Consider the following 27,535-nt stretch of genomic DNA (forward strand, 5'->3'; position numbering starts at 1 on the left):
TTTTAAACATGATTGGGGTTGCTGCTGTGCCTCTGTCCCCAACCTCAGTTAGTGCACAGTTGACAATAATTCCTTTTCAGCTCAGTCATCCACTCTAATAAGAGCATACAGATGTAGCCAGAGGTTTTTATTCCAGTGACTGTAAGAACTCAAGCAAAATTTATATGTATTAAAATTTGTCAGTGTGATAATGTGGCTTGTTTCTACCAAGTAGTTCTGCAATTTTTCCATTATGATCAGCAAAGTAAACCTTGGAAAATGAGTGAATTTGCGTATTGTCTTTGCTTTAATTTCAGTGAAAGTAGCTGTATTTTTTTAAAAAGAAGCAGCATTATTGTTTTTTCCCTAATATGTTCAGAAGTCTTATCATATCAGTAATAATTTAAATCATATGCACCACTTAGGGTCTGAAAAATTGGGTTTCTCAGAGGCTTTTAGTTCCAAAAAGTCCTCGGTGTGAGGAATCAACTAAGTATAGCTCTTGGTCAAAATTCCATGATCTAAACCTCTTACTTCATTAAAAGTTCAAAATCGTGAAAGTTTCCTAACCAGATCTCCTGATTAATCCATCTATAAATGGATTTCATTTCCTCTGTAAAACATGCTGAGTATACTTAACACTTCTGGCTGAAAACCTGTACTCTAGTAATCCCATGCACATCTCTCCCACCAATTGCTTTGTGTGCTTATCAAAAAGTCAGTATTTGCCCCTAACCCTGTTAATGCTAGTTTTACTTATTACTCTGATTGCCATTTTAATGTGAGCTGATGAAATATGAATACAAAAATGGAGTTGCTATTCTTACAAAAACTAAATGGACCACATTTGAAATACTCAATCCAAACAGCTTAAAACAAAATGAGGTATGATTGAGACAACTGTTATAAAAGATTGGGGGAAAGTATAAAAAGAAGAAATAGTTTTTTCCACTTTGCCAGAATATTGGAATCACGTAGGGTATTTGGAAAAAATATTCATGCCAAAGTTCCAAACCCGTAAATTCTGATTTAATTGGTCTGGGTCACTGGGAATTTTTTAAAGCTCCCTAGGTGATTGTAATGTGTAGCCAGGATTGAGAACCATTGCTCGAGAACAATTCCACATTCAGTTGCTTTGCATATGTCTTAGATTCCGTTTTCGGTTGCTCTGCATATGTCTTAAATTTTCACCCAACTAAAATAAATAAGTTGGCCGGCGCCATGGCTTAGCGGTTAAGTGCGCACGCTCCGCTGCTGGCGGCCCGGGTTCAAATCCCCGGGCGCGCACCGACGCACCTCTTCTCCGGCCATGCTGATGCTGCGTCCCACGTACAGCAACTAGAAGGATGTGCATCTATGACATACAACTGTCTACTGGGGCTTTGGGGGAAAAAAATAAATAAATAAATAAAATTATAAAAAAAATAAAATAAGTTAATAAATAAAAAACTAATTTTTAAAAATTCCTGAAAATCATAAAATATGTATAATGTGAGTGTGGTTTATAAAAGAAAGATGATATGACCTTCTCTTTACCACATTTAATTCTGTTTCAAACAATTGGCAAATATTCAAGCCATCCTTGCTTTGCATAGTAGTGCACATCCATAAAACTGATTGTGCAAGCTGAAACCTATGCAAAGTGATCTTAATAAACAATGGGGAAAATTCCTGTTGTTCTGAGATCTTTAAACTTTTTTGTCAAAACACTAAAAACCCCTTACTGTTGGGTATAAATGTATAGGGAAATCAAAAAATAGTAGAAGCTAATATTTATTTAGTACACTGTAACATACTAGAAGTATTAGAAATGATGAGAACTCAAGTGCTTTGTAAAAAAACAACAACAACTTACAATACAAGTTGAGCATCTTTTCTATACCTTGGCTAATTATCATACTCCTTTCTAAATTTGGGTCAGATTCCAACATGTTATCCTTTGCATTTTCAGTGTCATGAACTATCTCTGAAAGTTCCTTTAATGTGAAGGTTTTTGCTAGTGTCACTTCCTCTGGGACATCTTCAGCCTTTTCGTCACAACCACTTTGCCTCATTTATGTCAGTAAGTTCACCTTCATTGATTTCCTCGGTCTGCGTATCTCGAGTTTCTCAAATGGCAGCCGTGTCAACATTTCCCACAGCTCTTTCTTTTATAATTCCATTTACGTTCAATTTGAGTTTCACTTCCAGCATTATCACTTTGCATTTCTTTGGTGCACTTTAACTTTGTTGGCCAATTCCCTCATTCAGTTATCCATTTTTGTGAAATTCCTTGTAGGTTTATCTCAGGGGCACAGAGGTAGCAAAACTACACACTTTGTAGGCTGTGTGAGAAACGGAATAACAAATGCACAGTGGCCAGTCACCTCCAGACTTTCAAAGAAGTCATGTAAATTGGTCACTGATTATGATGTGTGTGATATTTTCATGGTAATTTGTGAACTGAAAAGCTATTACTGAACTTTGTGTTTTATGCTATTACTTGTGGTTAATATGCCATGGTAACTGAAGTTTGAACCCTGTTGTCAGGGGTCTTGCATTATTTAACTAAACCATGGTAACTGAAATTCATGTACATCAGACTATGCGAAGTAAGGAATACTTGTATATTTAAGTTAAAATAAAGTGTTTAAGGTAGTATTTCAAGATTCCCCTCATTAAGTGATGTTTTTGTTTAACTAAACAACCACACAGTCCAATTTTATTCAAAGAAGATGTCTACTGTAATTTGCCCCAGGTTCTTTCTTGTCAATGGTTACGGGCAAAAGCATGAACACTGAAATACAATTCTTACCCCCCCCCTTTTTTTTTTACAACTTTATTGAGATATAATTGACATACAGTAAACTCCACATTAAATTAGGTTATACAGTCTGATGAGTTTTGACGTATATATACACTTTTGAAACCGTCACCATAATCAAGAGAACAAACATCCATAAGCCCCAGAATTTCATCATGACTCTTTGTAATCCCTCACTCTCTTCTTTCCCCGCTTCACCCTCTTTCTATTCCAGGAAACCACTGATTAGTTTGCATAGTCCAGAATTTTGTATGAATGAAATCATTTTCTGTCTGACTTCTTTCACTCAGCATTATTATTTTAAAATTTCTCCATGTTGTTGCATGTGTCAGTTCCTTTTTATTGTTGAGGTGTTTTCCATTGTGTGGATATACCACAACTTGTTTACCCATTCACTTGTTGATGGACATTTAAGTCATTTCCAGTTTTTGGCTATTACATATAAAGCTGCTCTCAGAGATTCATGTATGAGTCCTTGTATGGACACATGCTTTTATTTCTCTTGGGTGCACGCCTAGCAGTGGAAGGACTAGGTATATGTTTCACTTGTTAAGAAACTGACAGTTTTCTAAAAGCTTACATTCCCGCCAGCAGTGGATGAGAGTGCTGGTTGCTCTACATCTTTTGTTTCCCTTTTCCTGCTTTCTTTTGAGTTATTTGAACATTATTTCGTATTCCATTTTAATTTATCTGTTATGATTTTGACTATATATCTTTATATAATTTTTTTGGGTGGTTGCTCTAGGTGTTGTAAAATACTGACTTAACTTTTCATTGTCTACTTAGGATCAATATTTTACTGCTTCATTTGGCATATAGAAACTTTATCACTCTTTACCTTCCACCATATGTGTTGTTGTCTTCTATATTATATTTACATACATTGTAAACCCCATAGGACAGTGTTAGAATTTTTGTTTTCAACTGTCAAACGTTATATTTACCTAGATATTTATCATTTCTGTTGCTCTCTCTCCATTCCCGATACCAAGTTTCCTTCTTAATCATTTCCCTTCTGTCTGAAGAACTTTGTTTAATGATTCTTTGAGAGCATGTACCAAAATTCCTAGCACATACATGCATGTACCTAGAATGTACCAAAATTTCAGACTTCCAGAAGGAAAGCAGATATTCATCATAAAGCACGTTGTTTGCTCCAAATAGTTTAGGCACAGTGAACCATTCTTATCCAGGAATGTTGGGAACCCTATTGAAATCCCAGAAGCCAGCCAAGGGTCAATCTTGTAAGCAGCCCTTTCTGAGGATAGCAGTCTCAGGCCTGCTTTATTAAGGCTTCTTTTTTGCACACCTTGCCTCCTTCCACACACACCCCACCCCCATTTCTCTATCGTATTACCTTTCCCCTTTCCCTTCATCTTAACCCCTCCTAGTTCCCCAGTCAGTCCTAAACTCTTTAGGTGGGCAAGAGGTAGGCTTCCAAACACAGGCAGGGATTAGGTTGGCCTAGAGTGTTATTTCAGAGCCTGAGCGGGTTGAGGAGGTAGTCTGAGTGTAGGGACTGACAAGCTCAGATGATAAGGGTGTTGTAGGGGTGGGGGCTGAAATCAAAGCCCAAGCCTGGTGAGCAGCATCCTTGTTGGGGGAGGGGATGGTAGTGATAATGGTTACGTGCAGAGGGATTGATCGAATAAATATATTAATGATAATGGGAGCTACATTTCTCACTGTTAGGAGAAGGGAACTCAAGGAAGGGATGATTACCTTTGCACATGTTTGTATGATATTTTACTTGTTACAAGAAGCACCTATTACTGTGATAATTTGAAAAACCATCAAATAGAACAATATTTTAAGAAGAAATGGAAATTTCAATGTAAAAAAATGTGAAAAATCATTTTCTAGTGAACTATTGAAGATCAGAAATGGCAGAACAGCATAGTGGTCTAGAGAAAAAAATGTCGGGGTTCAGATGCAGTTTAGCCAATTATTAGAGGTATGACATTGGGCGAATTACTTATGTCTTAGTTTTATAATTGGGAAAAGCATTCACTAATATAACCTACCACCTAGGAGATCTGCCACTTAGGATTCCCACTTATTACACTTATTATTACCACTGACTACAATGTCAGCAAGTAGTAGGCTCTTAATATTAGCCATTATTGTTATTGATCAAAGTCAGATAGTAAGTGTTAGACTGGATGTTTGAACCTAAGGCTAAACTCCCGGAAGACAGAGCCATATATATGTTTAAATCAAACAATACAACTAAAATGATTTCCAAAATGCTTATAATTATTAGTACTGCCAGTCAGTGTGTAAAAGTATCAGTTTGTACTTTTTCTGGCACTGTGCATTTTTTTTTTTTTAAAGAACCAATAAGTTGATAAGCTAAAAAATTTCATATAAGTTAGCATCCTATTCATCAATAAAGAATTTAGAAATCATTCTGGTTAAATTAATGTAAATGCTTTTTAACATCCAACAGATTAAGACAAATTCTAATAGTTAATATTCACTAAGCACTTACTATGTGCTGGGCATTATAATGAACACTTTTTATGTATTAACTCATTTAATCTTAATATCCTCACCAGAATAATGATGGTTTACAGTTATGAAATATCCGAAATTTCATGTCTTAATTTGTGAGAGTACTTGTTAATCATTTTTATTTATAAATATTTAATTGGCTTTATTTAAATGTGCCCACTTGTTGAATTGAATATACTCCTTTCGTATTTCCACCTAAGGCTTAAGAAACACTCAAGGGAATTTTTTTTAATGCTGTAATTTAAGCTTTTGTCCACTAGGTGTCCTCAGTTAAGCTTAAGTTATCAGAATTTAACTTTTGTTTGTGAAAGTTTGTTTCAGTCTCTGAATAGCTTAATATAAACTTAATAAAATACACTCTTTAAGTGAAGTTTAAGATAATGCTTCAGGAGACATTCTTTACATGTAATTGTTAGTACTGTTGATATTTTAAAAATTAGTATAAGGTCTTTAAAAATCTGTAAATACCTTTGGATGTATGGTAGAAAGAGATTTAAGCATTACTTTCGATTTTTGTAATTTATGTAATCTTGGTGAAATAAGGGCATTTTTTATGTTTAAATGACTTTCTAATTGTTTAGTTTTATCTTTCTTTTCCCCTCTTTTAATTTTTATAGGGTTTTGGGACTGGAGTTAAACAAAGACAGAGATGTTGAAAGGATCCACGGCAGTGGAGTTAACACGCTTGATATTGAACCTGTTGAAGGGAGATAGTAAGTTTATCATACAACCATTGTTTTTTCTTGCTGAGGAAGATTCGCCAATCTTCCTCTTTTTGCTTGAGGAAGATTTGCTCTGAGCTAACATCTATACCAATCTTCTTCTATTTTGTATGTGGGTCGCCGCCACAGCATGGCTGATGAGTGTTGTAGGTCTGCACCCAGGATCCCAACCGGCAAATCTGAGCCACCAAAGTGGAGTGGAATTTAACCATTAGGCAACAGGGCCGATCCAGTATACAACCTTTTTTTTCCTAAGTGAGATGCAGTAAAATCTTGCTTTCAGATTAACTATGTAAAGGTTCATAAAAATTAGTAAAAATTCTAAATTGTAGCATTTTTAATCTGGCACTACTAATTTCAAATAAATACAGAACATCAAATATACAAAATGTTGCCAGATAAACATTTCCAAACTACTTTAATATAAATATATTCATTGTTAAATCAACAAAACATTTAACTTCTTTTGGATGCAGAGAGCTTTTAAGTGCTGGGGTGTGTGTCTCTCTGTCGGTGCCATTTTAAGATATAGGTGCTACTCTCAAGGAGTCTAATGGGAAAACAAATATAAAAAGCAAAAGTTTGTTTTGGAGAATTAAATTTGAAGCAAACCAGACTTGTATTTGAGTTCCTCCTGGCTTTACCACTTACCAGCTGTGTGACCTTGAGCAATTTACCTAACCCCTTAGCTATACAATGGGAACAATAATACCTACCTAACAAGTGTGTTGTGAACATTAATTGAGATTATATGTATAACATGATTAGCATAGGACGTGGCATACCATAAATGGTTGCCACCACTCCTGTTAGTAAAAAGCATTATCACCTGTACTTTTACTCCTTTTAGTACATTCTCCACACAACAGCTGAAGTGCTTTAAAAGATGCAAATCTGAACATGCCATCCCCCCACTTAAAACTCATCTTGATCCCACATTACTTGTACAAGAAAGTTCACAACTCTTCATGTGGTCTATAATTAGAACAAGTGTAAAAGTAAAGTTTGTCATGGTATGTTTAGCATTTGCCCCAGAATTTTTATTTTATAGTGAAGTATTATTATTTACATTAAAATAAGCCAGGATGGGCTTGATAAAATTTCATTTTTTATTTCTAGCTTCTGTCATGGTTTCACCTAGTAGTACATGAGAAACATGTACAGTGAACAAATTCTCACTTTAACTCGTGGCTAAATTTAAAAGATGACCAGCGATAAATCTCTTCTTTTTCCTGACCTGTTCCAGGCGTAACATAGCACCTCCCATTCAAGGTCAGCTGTGGGGCATTTGCTTATAAAATAATGCAGACTTGAATAGCAGGGATAGCTGATTTCTTTTGGTCTGGGATGATGGTATAAAAAATATTCAATACTGCTACTCCGGCTGGCCATTTGGGATAGTGACCAGTTGTTTGACCTGTGCAGTACATGAAGCCAGTAGCTATCAGTTGTCAGAGTCAGTGAGAAATGTGGGACATTATAGATTATATGTGCATGAAATATGTGTGAGAAATACAGGCTGAGGAGTCTTTTTGCAGAGCATACCAAGAAAGGTCAAGATTCTCACCACAGTGGTTTCCTCCTTTATTGCATGGTAATATCTACAGCTGTTTATTTCATTGTTTGCTAAGACTAGTATTCTGCATTAAACTCTTTTGTCAGCAAAGAGAAAAATAAAAAGCAAAATGTATATTTAGTAGAAAATTAAATATTGATTTTATTTTTCTCAAGAAAATTAATGCACATGTAACTTGCTCAAAATACTTGTTAATATTTACCAACTACTATAAGAGCTGTAGTGATACCACTGAAAACCAGAATGGAAACCAGAATATACAAATCTGGTAAAGAAGCATTTATTTCCAGAGGTAGGAGTTATTTTAAGAAGTCTACCTGAAAATAACATTTTAACTAGTGCAACTGCATAACGTATATTTGCGTATCATTCTTTGAAGCTCAAATTTTCTTTTGTCTTCTAAATTCTTCTAAGTTAATTTCATTCATCTTTAATACCATATAAGAACTTGTCCATATAAACACATGAAGCCATATCGCTTACTGTGTTCACCCTATAAGCAGAATAATAATCTCACAGTTAAATAATGTCAGTGCTATCAGATACTTCACATACAAAATCAGTTAATCCAATAATGGTTCAATTTTTTCACCCAATTAATGGAATCAAAGGAAAGATTTTAGAAGTCATTCTAGCAAAGATGAAACATCTGACATTCTTGTAAATACCAATTAAATTCAGTTAAGTTCAACTTTGAAAATAATTGTTTGTTTTTGCATTGATAATATATGTAGTGCCATGGTAAAAAACAATATTTCATAAAGTTCAAATATGAAGCAAAAATGTTTTTGGGATTGGTTGTGGTAGACATGTAACTCACAACTGTGTGCAAACAAGCTACAACATTTTATCAATGAAAATAAAAGCTATAGTTGTTAAAATTTACAATTATCTCTATACAGGCAATTAGATTAACTGAAGTACAAAATTTTTGTAATGAAGCTAACGTTGATTATTAAAAAAAAACTTCAGCATGGTAGTACTTGCTGTCTTTCTTTACTGCCCATCATCAATAGGATTTTAGAACCATTTGAGCAAAGAACTTTGAAGAACTACTTTTAAATTAACTTAATTGTTCTACAAATGGGTATTGAATTTTTCTTAAAACAAGTATATAAATCAGCGCTACTTGGACATGCTGCTAGTTCATGAACCTTTTGTAACTGGTTCACAACAAGATAAGGAGCTTGTACCAGAATGTAAATCTACTGTGTCACTAAGCACACTGTTTAGATGAGCTGAGATTTTTTTGTAGCAAGATTTTCTCAGTGAAGAAAGAAGTATGTTCACTTCTGGCACAAGCTCCTTATCTTGCACTTTAAATAGCAAAGAAACTAAAGGTGGCAAAATAAAACACCAATATATAACACTTATAACAGATATAAGTGATCAAATATCCCCACAAACCACAAAATATGGATGAGTGGGAACAAACCAATGATAATTACAAGATCTGTGTGGTATCTAAACTAGGGGAGGCATAAAAACCAATGGGGCATCCGATAGACCTGATAACTCCAAAATAACCAACGGTTAGTTGAAAGCTCAGCAAGCCATTTTTACTACAGCAGCTGAAATTGGGAGAGGATGGCGCACTCCACTTGTTCAGAGGGTTCACAGTCAGACCTGAAGGGGCTAGAGCAGTCTAGGCCCTATGATCTCTCCAACCAATCAGCTAAAGATCCCCTAAAGGACAGAGTCCTACTCTAAGGAGAAACTGCTCGGAATAGAATCCAAATTGAACAGTACAGGGACAATAGAAACAAAGAAAAAAGATGGCCCAGATGAAAATTGGAGAGGTGAACAGACCCAGGATCTCTGAATGTAAGATGCCATATTTTGAACATCTTCTTAAAAAAAAAAAAGGGAAAAGAAGAAGAGGGCATTCTAGAGATATAAAATTTAAATATTACTCTAAACCAAGCCTCCCCTCTAAAAGTTTTGTTTTGTTTTGTTTTGTTTGTGAGGTGATCAGCCCTGGGCTAACATCCATGCCCATCTTCCTCCACTTGATATAGGATGCCGCCACAGCATGGCTTGCCAAGCAGTGTGTTGGTGCGCACCCGGGATACAAACCGGCTAACCCCGGGCCCCTGCAGCGGAGCGCACGCACTTAACCGCTTGCGCCACCGGGCTGGCCCCCTAAAAGTTTAAGAAAATTAATTTTACACAGAAATGAGCAAAAGAATAGGATTAAGGTCAAAATTTGTACAAAATTATAAGAACAAAAAGAATAAGTAGAGTAATGCCCAAATTGTCAATAAACATACAAGAATTCAGGGAATATTGTTCTCATTAGCTCTTTCTTAGGAATCTACCAGAGAATCAAATCAGAGAACCAGAATGAATAGAGAGACAGCAACGTGAGGGTTGATGGTGGGCAATAATATTAGCAATAACAATACTTTATATAGATATATAAATTCATAGATCTAGCTGTCTTCCCTACTGGATGGTAAACTCTGGGAAGACAGGAACCATGCCTGTCTCGTTCACAGTTGTTTTAGCAGAATGCCTAGTGTATTGCAGGTGCTCAAGGTTGAATGAATTGGATAAATGTTCATAATAGAGGGAAGGAATCTAACATTTATTGATCCCTATTTTTTCCAGGCAATATAAGAGGCACTTTGCCTGTAACTTTTATCTTTACATCAACAATTTAGGTGAAAATGTCCCCCTTTTCACAAATGTTGAAAGGCTTAGATAGGTGAAGTAGCTTGCTCAGGGTCAGATAGCTAACATCAGTAATAGCTGGTCTATCTGATTCCATTTTCATTTAGCATAATTATAATTAGGACATGTACAATGACTTTGTAATGTTTTACTTTCTGAAGTGAGAAATGTCTTTTGCCATCTTGTTTCTGTTGTCCTTTCTTTTTGGAATCATGAAGGTAAATTTTAAATGATCACAGATTGAGTCTTTCTATGTTCATTCTTCTACAAATATTAGATTAAGAAATTTTAGTGTATGGAAGTCTATATTAATGAAGATTTACTCTGTATGTGTGGGCATAATACATTTGGATGTTTGTAGATGAGTAATTCTCAGAAATATGTAATCAAAAAATGAACTACATAAAATGATAAATTAATGTGAACTTTTTTATTATTAGCATGTTATCAGGCGGTTCAGATGGTGTGATTGTACTTTATGATCTTGAGAACTCCAGCAGACAACCTTATTACACATGTAAAGCAGTGTGTTCCGTTAGCAGGTGTGTATTAAAAATGTAATCTGTGAATTTATAAACAGTTGAGTATTTTTTGCTTCAAATGCAAAACATGAAAATAGCAGTCATATGAATGTCTCAAGCAAATTGTTCAAATGATATATTTACATGGATATCGCTTGACATTTTCTTGAAAATAGTAACTGAAATTCAGGTATAGCTGTTTTTAACATGAGACTTCCCAAAAACAATTTTGACATCAGTTTTCAAAAGGATTTTATTTAAAAACTTTTGATTATATCCTTTTCATTCTACACCTACATAGCACACCTCAGCAACTGATTATGGTTTTTAGTACCACTTAGTAGAAGATTTATTTATGAGTCTTTCAGCTAATTATAAACACAAATTAGATTTTTCAACTGATGTTAATAGAGCAGAAAGATTAATGACTAGAAGCAGTAAATGTGCTGGCAATCCCTCACCAAAAAGACACACACACACACACACCTCTCTTACTTCTCTACTCAATGACTAGAAGCAGTAAATGTACTGGCAATCCCGCTCCAAACAGACACGCACACCTACCTTTCTCTTACCTCTCTACTTACTCAAAACTGCCTAACAGACCTCTCTTGGTCTTGAGTTTTCTGACTGTTCTTTACTGGCTTTCTAGTATTTTGAGAATTATTTTTAAGTCTCTAATAAAATGTTTTGTGACTTGGTTGTAATTTGTTCATAATGAGTTACTTAATTCTTTCTCGTCACCTGTAACTGGTCTGATATTGAGCAGACCTTTAAATTAACAGAATGGGTGTTGAGAAAATGCTTTCAAGAGGAAGAAGTTCATGAAAATTAATATCAGTAACCACTGTCTTAAAGCTGTTCCCAAAACACTAGAACAGGTGCGTAAGGACATGGAATATTTGTGAGGAGATTTATGATTGTTTCTTGGCTCTGTTTCTTCACTTTGGAAATATAGATTTGGGAAACTGTTTCTCTGAACCTCAGATTATTTTGTTTTAGAGATAATTATACTTGCCCTGTTATTCTTGTAAGATTTCTGTGAGACTTAAATGAAATATTATCTTTTAAAAAGCACGTTAAAAACTATAAAACCACTATTTAAATGGAAAGCAATATAGTTAGAGGGACACTTGGTAAAAGACAAGATACCACCTCAAATACTCTGGACCTCGGTTTCTAAGAGGCTTACACCATTTTATACTCTGTCTCTACCCCCACCAAAAAAAAACAATGTCTAAATTCTGTATGTAAGACAGTCATATTAATTAATTTAATTCATTTTTATTTTAGCTAACATTTTAACATTGTTTAATTTGTTATATAGAAATTAGTATTTTCATATATACCACATGCTAAATAATGTTATTCCATGAGGGACTATGATCTGCTTTTCTGGTGTGTAAAAACAAGTAAATGCTTGGTATGTCAGTCTTTTGCTTTACTATGACTTTCTTCTAGGATTCAAACTCTATCTTTAAAAGCATGACTTTGAATGTAAATGCACATATAGTATGCATCTTTTCAAAATGAGTTAAAGTAGCATTTTTACATCCAAAGACTTTATAATCTGACTTTAAAAAATAATTTCACTAAAAATTGTTATTAAGTTAATGTGGCTTAGACTGTTTCCTGGCATTTATTTTTGCTTTACTTAATGTGTTTGTTCTTGAGCACCAAAAAGATTCCTTTCCTGTACCAAAATTCTTATTAAATGTGAATGAGAATAGCAGATCATACATAGTAAGAGAATAATATAATATTTTGTCCTATTTTAAAATTTAAAAGATAAATGAGCTTTTATTTGTGATCACTACATTAAAAGTTTGTTTTATTTAAAGCTGGAAAATATCTGTATAGATCAGAATTCTTAGGAGCAAATAGAAATCTATTCTGCTTATCTTAAGTAGAAATTGATTGGAAAGATATTTAGTATCTCACATAACTGGTAGGAAGGTGGAAGAATCAAAATGTAGAAAATGAGCAGAAAGCCAGAGAAACTAGCATAGTGAACACAGTCAAGGTCGCACCACAGGAACGATTTAGTTCAAGTCTTGCTGCATGTCACCAACACAGACTCTCAACACCACAGCTATGAATAATTGCTAACTATCCATGGGGTTTGCATTACTAGCTGGAGTTTTGCAGTCCCAGGCAGGATTGATGAAGCCCGGGACACTTGTCCATGCCCTTGCTGCCAAGGGGAAGGGAAGGAGAATGTCTGAAGTTCCTTGCTTTTTCTAACAAGAGGCAGGGCCCTGCCTTTCAATGAATGAAGGGGATTTCCCCCAAATAGGAGGAGTTTGGATGCTCAGCAGCCAAGAAAAGGGCACATATCAACTACAGTCCACGCATTTGGCTGTCCAACATCCATATACACTATTCTTCCCATACTTACCCTTCCTTTTTTTTGGTAAAAAATTCTAGACTAACCTAATGCAAGTATCCACTATACAACCAAAAATGTAATCATCCCCTTCCCCGAAGGGTGATAATCCTGTCTCTCCAGTTCAAGATAATGTCCATTTTTCCACTAGTTTTACATGATCAGTATTATGCAACTTTTGGACTCAATTGTATACTTAATCTATATAAAATAATGGAGGTAAGAGAGAGGAGAAATTAGTTAAAATATATAAATATATACATGACACAGAAAGAAAGAAAATATGTGTAGGCACTATGGTCCTTGTGTTTTTGCACCTGTCTCAAGGCCAGAACCTAAGACTTTCCTTCTTCATGTTCTCATTCCTTCAGGTAGCACCACCAGTGTTTAATGTCCTTTACCCCGTGTTGTGATTCAGACTTTCACCTTAAGGAATCAGAACTCATGATGATCCTATCTGCATAGGCTTGCAGTAGTCTTCTGTTACCTTTTGTTTATTTTATTATGGAAAATTTCTAACATATACAAAAATAGAGAGTAGTATAATGAACTGTGTGCCCACCACCCAGCTTCAACAACTATTAGTCATAACCAATCTTGTTTCATCTCTACCCCTACCCTTGTACTCTGAGGATTATTTTGAAGCAAATCCCAGAAACATCATTTCATTTGTAATTACTTATTGGTATCTCTAAAAGATAAACTTTTTATAAGCATAAACACAGTACCATTATCTCACATATACAATAAGTCCTGATATTAAATATCTAGTCAGTGTTCAAATTTCCCTCATTGTCTCATAAGTGTTTCTTAACAGCCAGTTAGTTTGAATTAAGATTCAGAAAAGTGGCACATATACTGTGTTGATCACCAGTTCACAGCATATACTGCATCCTCAGGACAGCACATCACCCTCACAAGGTGGTATCTTTTAGCTAATATCATAACTCGTCTTCAACAGATCATGCTTCTATGGGTGATAGGTTACATAAGAGTGGTGGTGAATCCCATGGGCATCTGCCAATTACATTCTTTTTTCATAGAGTAAATTCCTTAATCAGAAGCAATGTTGTTTGGGATACCATGGAAGTATGTGATGCATTCAACAATTCTCAGAATGATAGTGCTGATAAAATGATATTGGGGAAAAGCAAATCCAAGACCAGAATAGGTATCTCTTCCAGTAAGGAAAACTCACTGTCTCCTCCATGAAGAGGTCCGGTGTAGCTGGCTGATCCCTCCAGGCTGTAGTACAGAAATGTGAAGTCTCCCATTTTATGAGCCTTGGTAGGAAGCAGGCCTCCACATCACACTTTGGAGGTACCTGGACAGTCTCCTTCCCTGGACAGCTAGGGCACAGGCATGTGATCTAGTTTTGGCCATTCATATCATCCTACCTGAAACTGCAGCTTGTTAATATAGTATCAGTTTTAAAACTCACATAAGTCAGTTATCTCTTAATTTTTATTGTTGTTTTGTAGAAACCATCCTGATGTTCACAAATATAGTGTGGAGACTGTACAGTGGTATCCTCATGACACTGGCATGTTCACATCAAGCTCATTTGATAAAACTCTGAAAGTGTGGGATACAAATACATTACAAGTAAGTACACTAAAGCCTTTCCAAATTGCTGTGTAGGGTGAAGAAGAATTTAACCCCAAACCATTTTAGTGTGATTATTTGCTAAGATGTCACGTATGTTAGACGTGAAGGCACTATGGTGGTTAAGTTCATATCTTATCTCTGTTGCTGTGACATTGGGCAAGTGTGTGAACCTCTCTGTTTCAATTTCCTCCTCTGTAAATAGGGGTAATGATTGTACCTTATTAGAATGGTTGTAAATAGGTCCATATATGTAAAGTACCTAGAACAGTGCTTAGCACATAGGAAGTGCTCAAAAAAAATTAGCTTTTGTTATTATTATCTCTCTTATTTGAAAACTACTATGGTCAGGTGGTCTAAGGAAGAAAATTGGATTTATCTCCTATTGAATTAAACACTTAAAGGAAAAGAAAGTTATTAATATTATAGCTTAATAAAGGTAAACAGTAGATAGTAGTTTTTATGATATATGGTCAAATTTATATTTCTAGTGCTAATCTTTTCCCTGAGCTCTAGTCCCATGTTTCTCTACCTGTCTACAGAACCTCTTACATGAATGTAGTTTCACCTCCTGAAACATAACATGTTCCAGACTGAACGTGATCACTCCTCACATCCATTTTGTCCTCAAATCTTAGCAATTCTTCCTTCAAACTCTCTCATTTTTCTCTTTTCTATTTCCCTTACCATCACTGTGCATCTAGACTACTACTGAAAACTAACTGGTTTCCCTGCATTACTTTCCTTACCACACTTTCCATGGTAAGTTCTACCCCAGAATTAATCTTATAAAGTAGCTTCATCATGTTTCTACCCAAACCCACTAGTGACTCCCATTGTCTAAATTCAGCCTGGCATTCTAAGTTCTCCATAACTTCACCCTCTACTCTCTCAACCTTAGCTTCTACCTCTTTTCAACATAAATGGTTTGCTGCCGCTAAATTGGACTCCTTTTGCCTTTGATCACATCTTGATTGTGTTGTATTCCCTGCCTCAAGTCCCTTTCCCTATGCAACTTTGCTCTTCTCTTATTCATCTGATAACTGAAAGTTTGTACCCTTTGACCAACATCTCCCCAGTTCCCGCAGCCTTCAGCCTCTGGTAACCACCACTTTATTTTTTGTTTCTAAGAGTTCGGTTCTTTTAGATTTCACAGATAAGAGATATCATACAGTATTTGTCGTTCTCTTTATGACTTACTTAACTTAGCATAATGCCCTCAAGGTCCATCCATGTGTCACAGATGGCAGGATTTCCTTCTTTCTATGGCTGAGTGATATTCCATTTTATATATAGATACCACATCTTCTTTATCTTTTCATTCATTCATGGATATTTAGGTTATTTCCATGACGGCACTTGTAAACAATGGTGCAGTGAAGGTGGGGGTGCAGATATCTTCTGATAGTGATTTCGTTTCTTTTGGATATATACCCAGAAATGGGGTTGCTGGATCATATGGTAGTATGATATGGTATTTTTTATTTCTTTTTTTTATTTCTTTTTTTTGTGAGGAAGATCAGCCCTGAGCTAACATCTGTTGCCAATCCTCTTTTTGCTGAGGAAGACTGGCCTTGAGCTAACATCCGTGCCCATCTTCCTCTACTTTATATGGGATGCCGCCACAGTATGGCTTAATAAGCGGTGCGTCAGTGCGCGCCAGGGATCCAAACCTGCGAACCCTGGGCCGCCGAAGCGGAGCGCACGCACTTAACCGCTTGCACCACCGGACTGGCCCCTGGTAGTTCTATTTTTAATTTTTTGAGGAACCTCCATACTGTTTTACATAGTGGCTGCAGCAATTTACATTCCCACCAACCATTCACAAGGGTTCTCTTTTCTCCACATCCTCACCAACGCTTATTATCTCTTGTCTTCTTGGTGATAGCCATTCTAACAGGTGTGAGGCGATATCTCATTGTGCTTTTGATTTGCATTTCCTTGATGATCAGTGATGTTGAGCACCTTTTCATGTACTTGTTGGCCATTTTTATGTCTTCTTTGAAAAAATGTCTATTCACTTACTCTGCCCGTTTTTTAATCGGATTGTTTGGGTTTTTTGCTATTGAGTTTATGAGTTTTTAGGTTTTAGAATATTAACCCCTTATCAGGTAGGTATATGATTTGCAAATATTTTCTCCCATTCCGTAGGTTCTGTTTTCATTTTGTTGATGGTTCCTTAAAAAATCATCACCAAGACCAACGTCAAGGAGCTTACCGCCTATGTTTTCTTCTAGGAGTTTTATAGTTTCAGGTCTTACATTCAAGTCCTTAATCCATTTTGAGTTGATTTTTGTGTGTGGTGTAAGCTGGTGGTCCAGTTTCATTCCATTGCATGTGGCTGTCCAGTTTTCCCAATATCGTTTAATGAAGAGACCGTCCTTTCCCCATTGTATATTCTTGGCTCCTTTGTTATAAATTAATTGACTATATATGCCTGGATTTATTTCTGGCCTCTCTATTCTGTTCCGTTGATCTGTGTGTCTGTTTTTATGCCAATACCATATTGTTTTGATTACTATAGCTTTGTAAATAGTGTTTTGAAAGCAGGAAGTGTGATACCTCCAGCTTTTTTCTTCTTAGGATTGCTGTGGCTATTTGGGGTCTTTTCTGGTTTCATACAAATTTTAGGATTTTTTTTTTTCTCTTTCTGTAAAAAATGCCGTTGGAATTTTGATAGGGATTGCATTGAATCAGTAGTATGGACATTTTAACAATGTTAATTCTTCCACTACATGAGCATGGACTGTCTTTCCATTTATTTGTGTCTTCTTCAATTTCTTTCATCAATGTCTTATAGCTTTCAGTGTACAGATCTTTCACCTCGTTAGTTAAATTTATTCCGAAGTATTTTATTCTTTTTGATTTTTAAATGGGATTGTTTTGGTTTTTTTTCCTTTTCTTTTCTTTTCTTTTTTTTTTCTTTTTGCTGAGGAAGATTGGCCCTGAGCTAACATCTGTTGCCAATCTTCCCCTTTTTTGCTGAGGAAGATCGACCCCGAGCTAACATCTGCCAATCCTCCTCTTTTTGCTGAGGAAGACTGGCCCTGGGCTAACATCCATGCCTATCTTCCTCTACTTTATATGGGACGCCGCCACAGCATGACTCGACAAGCGGTGCATCAGTGCGCACCCGGGATCCAAACCAGCGAACCCTGGGCCGCTGCAGCACGCGCATTTAACCGCTTGCGCCACCGGGCCAGCCCCCTGGGATTGTTTTCTTAATTTCTGTTTCTGATAGTTCATTATTAGTGTATATTGTATATTCGTTTTCTATCCTACAACTTTACTGAATTCATTTATTAGTTCTCACAGTTCTTTGGTGGAGTCTTTAGGGTTTTCTATATATAATATCATGTCATCTGCATATAGAGATAGTTTTGTATTTTTGTTTGTGTGAGGAAGACTGGCTCTGACCTGACATCCATTGCCAATCCTCCTGTTTTTGCTGAGGAAGATTAGCCCTGAGCTAACGTCCGTGCCCATCCTCCTCTATTTTTGTATATGGGACGCCGTCACAGCATCACTTGATGAGCGGTGTGTCGGTCCGTGCCTGGGACCCGAACCTGTGAACCCCGGGCTGCCAAAGCGGAGCACACGAACCTAATGAGTATGCCACCAGGCCAGCCCCTAGAGATAGTTTTTTGTTTTTTTTGTTTTTGTGAGGAAGATCAGCCCTGAGCTAACATCCGTGCTAATCCTCCTCTTTTTGCTGAGGAAGACCGGCTCTGAGCTAACATCTATTGCCAATCCTCCTTTTTTTTTCCCCAAAGCCCCAGTAGATAGTTGTGTGTCATAGTTGCACATCCTTCTAGTTGCTGTATGTGGGATGCGGCCTCAGCATGGCTGGAGAAGCGGTGCGTCAGTGTGTGCCTGGAATCCAAACCTGGGCCGCCAGTAGCGGAGCACGTGCACTTAACTGCTAAGCCATGGGGCCGGCCCTAGAGATAGTTTTAATTCTTCCCTTTCCAGTTCCTGTGCCTTTTATTTCTTTTTTTTGCCTAATTGCTCTGGCTAGGACTTCCAGTACTATGTTAAATAAAGTGATGAGACTGAGCATCCTTGTCTTACTCCTGATCTTAAAGGAAAAGCTTTTAACTTTTCATCGTTGAGTATGTTAGCTCTGGGGCTTGTCATATATACATGGCCTTTATTATGTTGAGGTAGGTTCCCTCTGTACCCAGTTTGTTGGGAAAAAAATCACACTTTTTAATAAAAGTTAATACCCATTCATGATTTTTTGAACTCTTAACATACTAGAAATAGAAGGGAAAGTCTTTAATTTGGTAACGAGTATCTATTAAAAAAAAAAAACGGGGGCCGGCCCGGTGGCGCAAGTGGTTAAGTGCGGCGGCCCGGGGTTCGCCGGTTCGGCTCCCGGGTGCACACCGATACACTGCTTGTCGAGCCATGCTGTGGCGGCGTCCCATATAAAGTAGAGGAGGATGGGCATGGATGTTAGCTCAGGGCCAAGCTTCCTCAGAAAAAAAGAGGAGGATTGGCATCAGATGTTAGCCCAGGGCTAATCTTCCTCAGCAAAAAGAGGAGGATTGGCAACGGATGTTAGCTCAGGGCTAATCGTCCTCACACACAAAAAAACAAAAACAAAAAAAACCGCCGGGGCCAGCCCAGTGGCGTAGTGGTTGAGTAGTGTCCTCTGCTTTGGCGGCCCAGGGTTCGCAGGTTCAAATCCTGGGTGCAGACCTGTGCGCCACTCATCAAGCCATGCTCTGGTGGCAACCCACATACAAAATAGAGGAAGATGGGCACAGATGTTAGCTCAGGGCTAATCTTCCTCAGCAAAAAGAGGAAGATTGGCAACGGATGTTAGCTCAGGGCCAATCTTCCTCACAAAACAAACAAACAAACAAAAAATACACTTAAAAACAAACATTATATGTGGTGGGAAACTATTGAAAGCTTTCCCTTTGAGTTATCGCTGTTATCCCCACTGTTCAACATTAAACTGGAAGTTCTGGCCAGTGCAATAATGCAAACAAAAGAAATAAAAAGATTTAAACTGTCATTCACAGATGACATGATTATGAACATAGAAAATCCAAAAGAATCTATAGCCAAACTATTAGAATTAATATGAGTAAATTGAGCAGTGTTGCTGGATACAAGGTCAATTGTATTTCTAAATTGCAGGCACAAATAATTATGAAATTTCAAAACTAATGCCATTTACAGTTGTGTCAAAAATCATTATATACCTAGTAATAAATTGAAAAGCGTACAAGACCACTCAACACTGCACAGAAAACTATAGAATATTATTGAGAGAAATTAAGACCCAAATGAATGGTAGAATATACCACGTTCAAGAATTAGAAGGCTCAGGGCCGGCCCCGTGGCTTAGTGGTTAAGTGTGCGCGCTCCGCTGCTGGCAGCCCTGGTTCGGATCCCGGGCGTGCACCGACGCACCGCTTCTCCGGCCATGCTGAGGCCGAGTCCCACATACAGCAACTAGAAGGATGTGCAGCTGTGACATACAACTATCTACTGGGGCTTTGGGGGAAAAATAAATAAAGTTTAAAAAAAAAAAAGAATTAGAAGACTGAGTATTGTAAAGATACCAGTTTTACCCAAAATGATCTACAGAATCAGTGCGTTTCTGATCAAAATCTTCACAGGGTTCCTTTATGGAAATTGACTAGCTAATTCTAACATATATATGGAAATGCAAAGAGACAGGGCACTCTTGAAGAAGGATGAAGTTTGAGGACTTTATTACCTGATGTCATGACTTACAATAAATTAAGTAAGGTAATGTGATATTGGCACAAGTAGAACAGGATAGAGAATCAAGGAACACACCCATACATATACAATCATTTGATTTATGACAAAAGTAACACTACAGTGCATTGGGGAAAGGATAGCCCTTTCCATAAATGATGCTGGATCAACTAGGTATCCATACAAAAAAAACTAATCTTGACCCTTACCTCACACCAGACACAAAAGTCAATCTCAGTTGGATTACAGGTGTAAATGTGAAAGAAAATAATAAAGCTTATAGAAGAAAACAGAAAAATGTCTTCATGGCTTAAGATAGGTAAATACACAAAAAGTACAAACCGAAAAGGGAAAGATTGATCAATTGAACTACGTTAAAATTAGGAACCTCTCTTCATCCAAAAACACCATTAAGAGAGTGAAAAGGTAAGCCACGGAGTGGGAGATGATATATCTGACATACGCAAGTATCTGAAAAAGGACTTATATACAGATTATATAAATAATCAACAAAAATAAAAAGACTGAAAGCCCTTCAGAAAAATAGGCAAAACACTTGAATAGGCAGTTCAAAAAGGAGGATATCCAAATAGCCAATAAATAAAACTGTTCGACTTTATTAATTGAGTCCCTGGATATGTTAATTAAATTTACAATGAAATACCTCTCTATACCCTCCAGAATGGCTAAAATTAAAGAGGCTGATGATGCCAATAGCAAGTACATATATTGCTGATGAGATTACAAATTGGTACAGATATTTGGTTTCAACTGAAGCCAAATATGTGCATACCCTGTGACCCAGCAGTTATACTTTTGAGTATATAAATGCATACATATGTGCACCAAAGGACATTTATAAGAATTTTCATAGCAGCACTGTTTATGGTAAGCAAAGACTGGAAACAACCCAAATGTCCATTAACAGTCAAATAGAATTTGGCAAATTAGACATTGGAATACTGTCCAACAATGACAAGGGAACACTTACTTCTCTATCAACGAAATTTATCAATTTTACGTAATATTAGACAAAATAATCACATACAGAAGAATGCCTAATATATAATTCCCTTCATAGGAGGTTCAAAAAATAGACCGAACCTGTGATGATAGAGGTCTGTATGGTGGTTATCTTTCTTTTTTTTTTTTTTATTTTAATTAATTAATTTATTTATTTATTTTTCCCCCCAAAGCCCCAGTAGATAGTTGTATGTCAAAGCTGCACATCCTTCTAGTTGCTGTATGTGGGACGCGGCCTCAGCATGGCGGGAGAAGCGGTGGGTCGGTGTGCGCCCAGGATCCGAACCCGGGCTGCCAGCAGTGGAGCGCGAGCACTTAACCGCTAAGCCACGGGGCCGGCCCGGTGGTTGTCTTTCTTGGTGAGGGTTGAAAGGGGGTTCTACAGCCTTCTGGGGTGTTTGTAATGTTCTATTTTATAATATAGGTGGTGGTTACTTTGTGAAAATTCATTGAGCTTTACACTTATGATTTATATGCTTTTCTGTATTTTTGTTACACTTTACTTATAAGTGTGGTTTAAAAATTAGTGAGCCATACATTTGCATTTTCTTTCCTTAACATTGACTTCTTTTAAAACCCTAAGAAAGACATCTTGAATTTACATTTTTTTTTAGAACATAAATATTTTGCTAACTCAAAACGGTATTCCGTGAATGAGTTCATATTCATTCTGAAATAGATAAAGCATTTTATTGATAAGAACTTCGAAAGTATTCAGTAAGAAATAGTTTATTATGCATCTGCTAGGTTCAAAGAAAAATAAGGAAGGCATGATATTGTCCTCCTCATCCTCTACCCTCGTCACTGATTCTCCTATTAATGTGCATATTAGATACCTATCATTCCTTTTCTTCACCTGTGTTTTCCATAAGCGTGTTTTTATAGTTTGAGCATATGATATGGCTTAGAGGACTGTCTTCTCTAGAGTCTTCTCTATTAAACTTTAAGGTAAAGAGCACCTTTCTTGTCATTCTGAGTTTTCTTAAAATTTTGCATAATGAAACATAGTTCAGAAAATGCTGATGTCAGTATCCAGGCCTTGTTCTTTAAAAATGAATAAGACTCTTGAATATATTCAACAGGTATTTATTATATGGCTGTTACATGTTAGAACTGGAGATTCAGTGGTGAGCAAAACAGACATTGCTCTATTGCAAGGAGCCCTATGGCAAGGAGCTTCAAGTTTAGCAAGAAAAACAAATGATTAAACAAGAAATAACAGAAATGTCTGAATGGATCTGTAACCACGAAAGTATACAGTAGTTTAGCAGAGGCATCTAACCTATGGGGAATTTAGGGAAGGCTTCCCAGAGCAAGTGGCTGAGATGAAGGATGTTGAGTAGAAGTTGGCCAAGTCCATAGAAGGAGAAAGAGACTTCCAGTCAGAGGGAACAGCATTAGATAACTCTTGGGGGTAACAGTGAAACATGACATTTTAAAAACTGAAAGATCCTCGGTATGGCTAGAATACCAAAGGACAGTGGCCAGAGATAAAGCCAGAAAGGTAAGCAGGGTCTGCATCATGAGGGGCCTTGTAAATTTTGTTAAGTAGGTTGAATTTTTTCCTAGGAGGAAAAGTAAGCTATTGAAGAGTCCAAGCAATGGCAAAAAATGAAAACATCAAATTGGCATCTAGACAAAAGAGTCTGTATATGTTGCAAATAAGTTAGCAGGTGGCAAGAGGAGAGTCAAACAGACCAGATAGGAGGTTGCAGTAATCCAGGCAAGAGTAGTTAGTGGCCTAACTACAGTAATAGCAATGGGATAAACAGATATGAGAGATTATTTATGAGAGAGAATTGACAAGAATTGTAAGTTGATCAGCTGTCAGGAAGAGTGAAAAATCAAGAATGGCCATCAGAGAAATACAAATCAAAACCACAATGAGATACCACTTCATATCTTAGGTATGAAGGATGGCTATAATCAAAAAGATAGACAATAGCAAGTGTTGAGTAGGATGTAGATAAATTGGAACCCTCATACATTGCTGGTGGGAATGTAAAGTGGTGCAGCTGCTTTGGAAAACAGTTTCTCAAAAGGTTAAACGTGGAGTTACTATATGACCCAGCAGTTCCACTCCTGCATATATATACCCAAAGAGAAGTGAAAACATAAGTCCACACAAGACTTGCACACAAACGTTCATGGTGGCATTATTCATAATAGCCCAAAAGTGAAAACAAATGAAATGTCCATCATCTGATGAATGGATAAACAAAATGTGGTATAGCCATAAAATGGAATATTATTCAGCAATAAAAAGAAATGTAGTACTGATGCATGCTTACAACATGGATGAACCTTGAGAACGTTATGCTAAATGAAATGAAGAAAAAGAAAAAACATTATACTAAATGAAAGACCACGTTGTAGAATTCTAAGTGAAATATCAAGAATAGGCAAATCTATAGAGACAAGGTAGATTAGTGGTTTCCTAGGGTGGAGGGGAGGGAGAAATGGGGATTGACAGCAAATGGGTATGGGGTTTCTTTTTGGGGTGATAAAAATGTTCTAAAATTGATTTTGGCGATGATCGTGTAACTGTGAATATACTAAAAAACATTGAAGTGCACACTTTAAATGGGTGAATTGTATGATAAGTCAGTTATAGCTCAATAAAACCATTATTTAAAAAAAAAAAATCAAGAGTGACTCCCAGGTTATCTAGCTTGGGCAATTGGGTGTATTATATTGTTAATTACTAAGATAGAGAAAGGATAGGGGGGTGTTGAGTTCAATTTTGGATTTGTTATGTTTGAAGGATTTGTAAGAAATCCAAATGGAAATAATCCAGGAGTTGAGCTATACGTATCTGGAGTTCAGGAGTGTGGTCTACACTGAAAAGACAGATTTATGAGTCACTAGCATATAGGTGGCAGTTGAAGAGAAGAGTACATAGAACAAAACCCTGAAGAAGACCAAGATTAATAGGACAGAAAAAGGAAAATAAAGCCTACAAAAGACAATGAAGAGGAGTAGCCAGAGAGAATAAGAGGAAAATCAGGAGTATGTGATATAATGGAAGCCAGTGGAAGAGATTGTTTTAAGGAAGATGGAGTAATCAGCTGTGCTGAATGTTAACTGACAGGTTAGGTAAGATAAAGACTAGATTTGGTGACAGGAAGTTATCAGTGATATTGGAACACTATGGTGAATGGGAGTAGTGGACATAAACCTCAGACTGCTGTGAGTTGAAATACATGGGAAATAAGAAATTAGAGACAGCCAAAATTTGGATTTAAAGAGGAAGAAAGAAGATTAATTAGGAGGAATACAGAATGAAAGGGTTTTTGTTTTTTTGTCTTAGGGAGGGGATTGCTGTTAAGATGAAAGAGACTTGAACATTTTTTAGTGCTGATGGGAATGAGCCAGTAGGGAGGGAGAGATTACAGCTACCCTGGAGAGAGAGGTGTTAATGTGTGGGGTGAAATATCTGACAGTGCTACAGGGGATCTGAACACAGCAAGGGGGATTAACTGTAAATATGAGGAAGGATCATTTTTCCATGATAACAAGAGTGAAGAAGGAAAAAGGATAAGTGGAAGCAAATGTGTTTGTAGGTTTGTCAATAAGGCATTGAGGGAATTCTCATTGAATGCCTCCTATTTTCTCTTTGGAATAAAAGATAAGATCACCTGTTGTGACCAAGTGGTATTGTTTGTGGAGAGTGGAGAAGGTATGAAATAGCTGCAAATACTGCAGAGAATACTGATGAAATACAATAGGACTGGCGGTCAATACTGAAAGCCCAGTTGAAGTGAATGATCTTTTATAGTGATATCAGTTTGCCTTATTATAAGATTTTCTTCACCTGGGTAGAGTGGTGGTCAGCTTACTGCGGCCCATAGGCCAAGTCTGGGCTCATGGCCTCTTTTTGTAAGTAAAGTGTTATTGGAACACAGACATGCTTGCTCATTTGTTGTCTATGGCTGCTTTGATGCTACAGTGGCAGAAATGAGTAGTTGGTTCTCAAAGCCTAAAATATTTACAACATGACCCTTTACAGAAAAAGTTTGCTGACCTCTGGTATAGATCAACCTGGATATAGATGAAGAGAAGGCAGACGTTTGGGAACATCCAAGGTTGAGGTCTTGACAGAGTGCAAGGATTAACAACAAAGGAGTTGAAGCTACTGGCAGTTGAAGTCTTGGACCTTGGAATCCAAACTGAAGAAGGAAAAGAAGTGAAGATGAGGAACTGATAGGAGTTCAGAGCTTTATTTGGATGTCTTGGAGGTAGTTGGGGAGAAAAGCTGAAAATGATAGAAGATTGTGGTCATATGTAACTGTAATGTACGATTTCAAAGGAGAAGCAGTTGTAGGTGATGAGAGTGGCTGGGTATGGTAGCTGAGGTTGTATGGACCTGAGAGGCAGAGGACTGGCTAGATCATCTATGTAGATGCTGAAATCTCCCAGAATGGAGTGGAGAGGAAGATGGTGAGCCAAGTGGTTATCTTTTCTTAATCTCTGGGATTTATTAGAGAAAAACTTTTTCTCACAAAAAGAAGAGTCTTATCAATAACATAGGATTTAAAATTATCCGGTTTTTGAGAATATTACATTCCTATGTTTAAGTCAAATAAATTGCTAACAGTCTAAAAATTGTGAACAATGTGAAAATAAGTAAATAGAAAATTTGTTGCTTTTGTGATTATAATTAGAACTTACGCTTTTAAAATGTCTTAATTATCAGACTGCAGATGTATTTAATTTTGAAGAAACAGTTTATAGTCATCATATGTCTCCAGTCGCCACCAAGCACTGTTTGGTAGCAGGTTTGTACATGTATTCTTTTGTTTTTTAACATATTGAAAACTTTCTCCTTTTAATATCTAGTTAGTTTTGATATAGACATTTTAACCCAGAAGAAGATCACAATTCTTTTAAAAAAAAAAAATAAGTATATGCTGCTATTTATATTCAGTTTAACAGATATTGTGCAGGTCAGGCACTGTGCTAGTGGCTAGAAATCACAGATTAAGGAAGCACCGTGTTGTTCCCTGAAGAGTTACCTTTTTTTTTTTTTTTTGGTGAGGAAGATTAGCCCTGAGCTAACATCTGTTGCCCGTCCTTCTCTTTTTGCTGAGGAAGATTGGCTCTGGGCTAACATCCGTGCCCATCTTCCTCTACTTTATACGGGACGCCACCACAGCATGGCTTGACAAGCAGTGCGTTGGTCTGCACCCGGGAAACAAACCTGTGAACCCCAGGCCGCCAAAGCGGAAGGCACAAACTTAACCGCTGTGGCACCAGGCCCGCCCCTAAAGAGTTACTTTTAAACCACCAAACTTTCAAACATTTTGCATGACAGAATTTGGCAACTTTTTCAACTGGACACAGTAAACCAAGGAAATGATTTCCTTTTCTCTAAGAGTGTGTGATTCAAATTAAACATCCATTTTTGTGAAAGCACCTGCAACAACAATTTTCGTGTATGAGGAAGAAAAAATGTTTTTCTGGCATAAGGTATCAGGTCCCCGTGAATCTGTTATTTCTGTGGCACTGCATGAATCTCTTCAGCTCCAGATATCAGTCAGCTGCTTCATCTTTGAAGAAGAGTCGGGCACTAACTTGTCTTTGAAGTTCACTCAGTCTGTGTCCAGAGATCTGTGAATCTATTACTAGTGATTCAAAGTATATCATTATCATGGCAAAACTAAGTTATTAAATAAAATGATTTGATGTGATAAAAGAGCATAGAATTATGCACACACATTGTACCAATACAAATTTCCAGGTTTTGATATTGTACTGTAGTTACCTAACATTTAACCACTGGGACAGCCTGGGTAAAGGGTACACAAGGCCTCTCTCTACTATCTTTGCAACTTCCTGTGAATCTATAATTATTTCAAAATTAAATGTTAAAAAATAATGCAATAATAGAGTTCTCTTAGTACTTAAGTATAACTGCAATTGAAATAACTTTTCTAGTCATAAACAATAAAAATGATTTGAAGTGTATTTTTAGCATACATTTTTATATTT

General features: G+C 36.8%; 1 protein-coding gene across 4 annotated transcripts in view; it reads left to right on the top strand.

Annotated features, from left to right (window-relative positions):
* Positions 1-27,535, top strand: part of ERCC8 (ERCC excision repair 8, CSA ubiquitin ligase complex subunit) — a 67,622-nt gene that overhangs the window by 2,598 nt on the left and 37,489 nt on the right. For 3 of the 4 annotated variants that reach the window (XM_058564024.1, XM_058564023.1, XM_058564025.1), the window contains exons 2-5: positions 5,914-6,009; positions 10,708-10,809; positions 14,656-14,779; positions 26,241-26,322. In XM_058564024.1, coding sequence (XP_058420007.1) covers positions 5,914-6,009; positions 10,708-10,809; positions 14,656-14,779; positions 26,241-26,322 — 404 coding nt within the window. Of the gene's footprint in view, positions 1-1,930; positions 2,042-5,913; positions 6,010-10,707; positions 10,810-14,655; positions 14,780-26,240; positions 26,323-27,535 lie in introns of all 4 variants that reach the window. The other variant, XM_058564026.1, reaches the window with a different exon arrangement.

The sequence above is a fragment of the Diceros bicornis genome, chromosome 20 (assembly GCF_020826845.1).
Source record: "Diceros bicornis minor isolate mBicDic1 chromosome 20, mDicBic1.mat.cur, whole genome shotgun sequence".
Taxonomy (NCBI): Eukaryota; Metazoa; Chordata; class Mammalia; order Perissodactyla; family Rhinocerotidae; genus Diceros; species Diceros bicornis.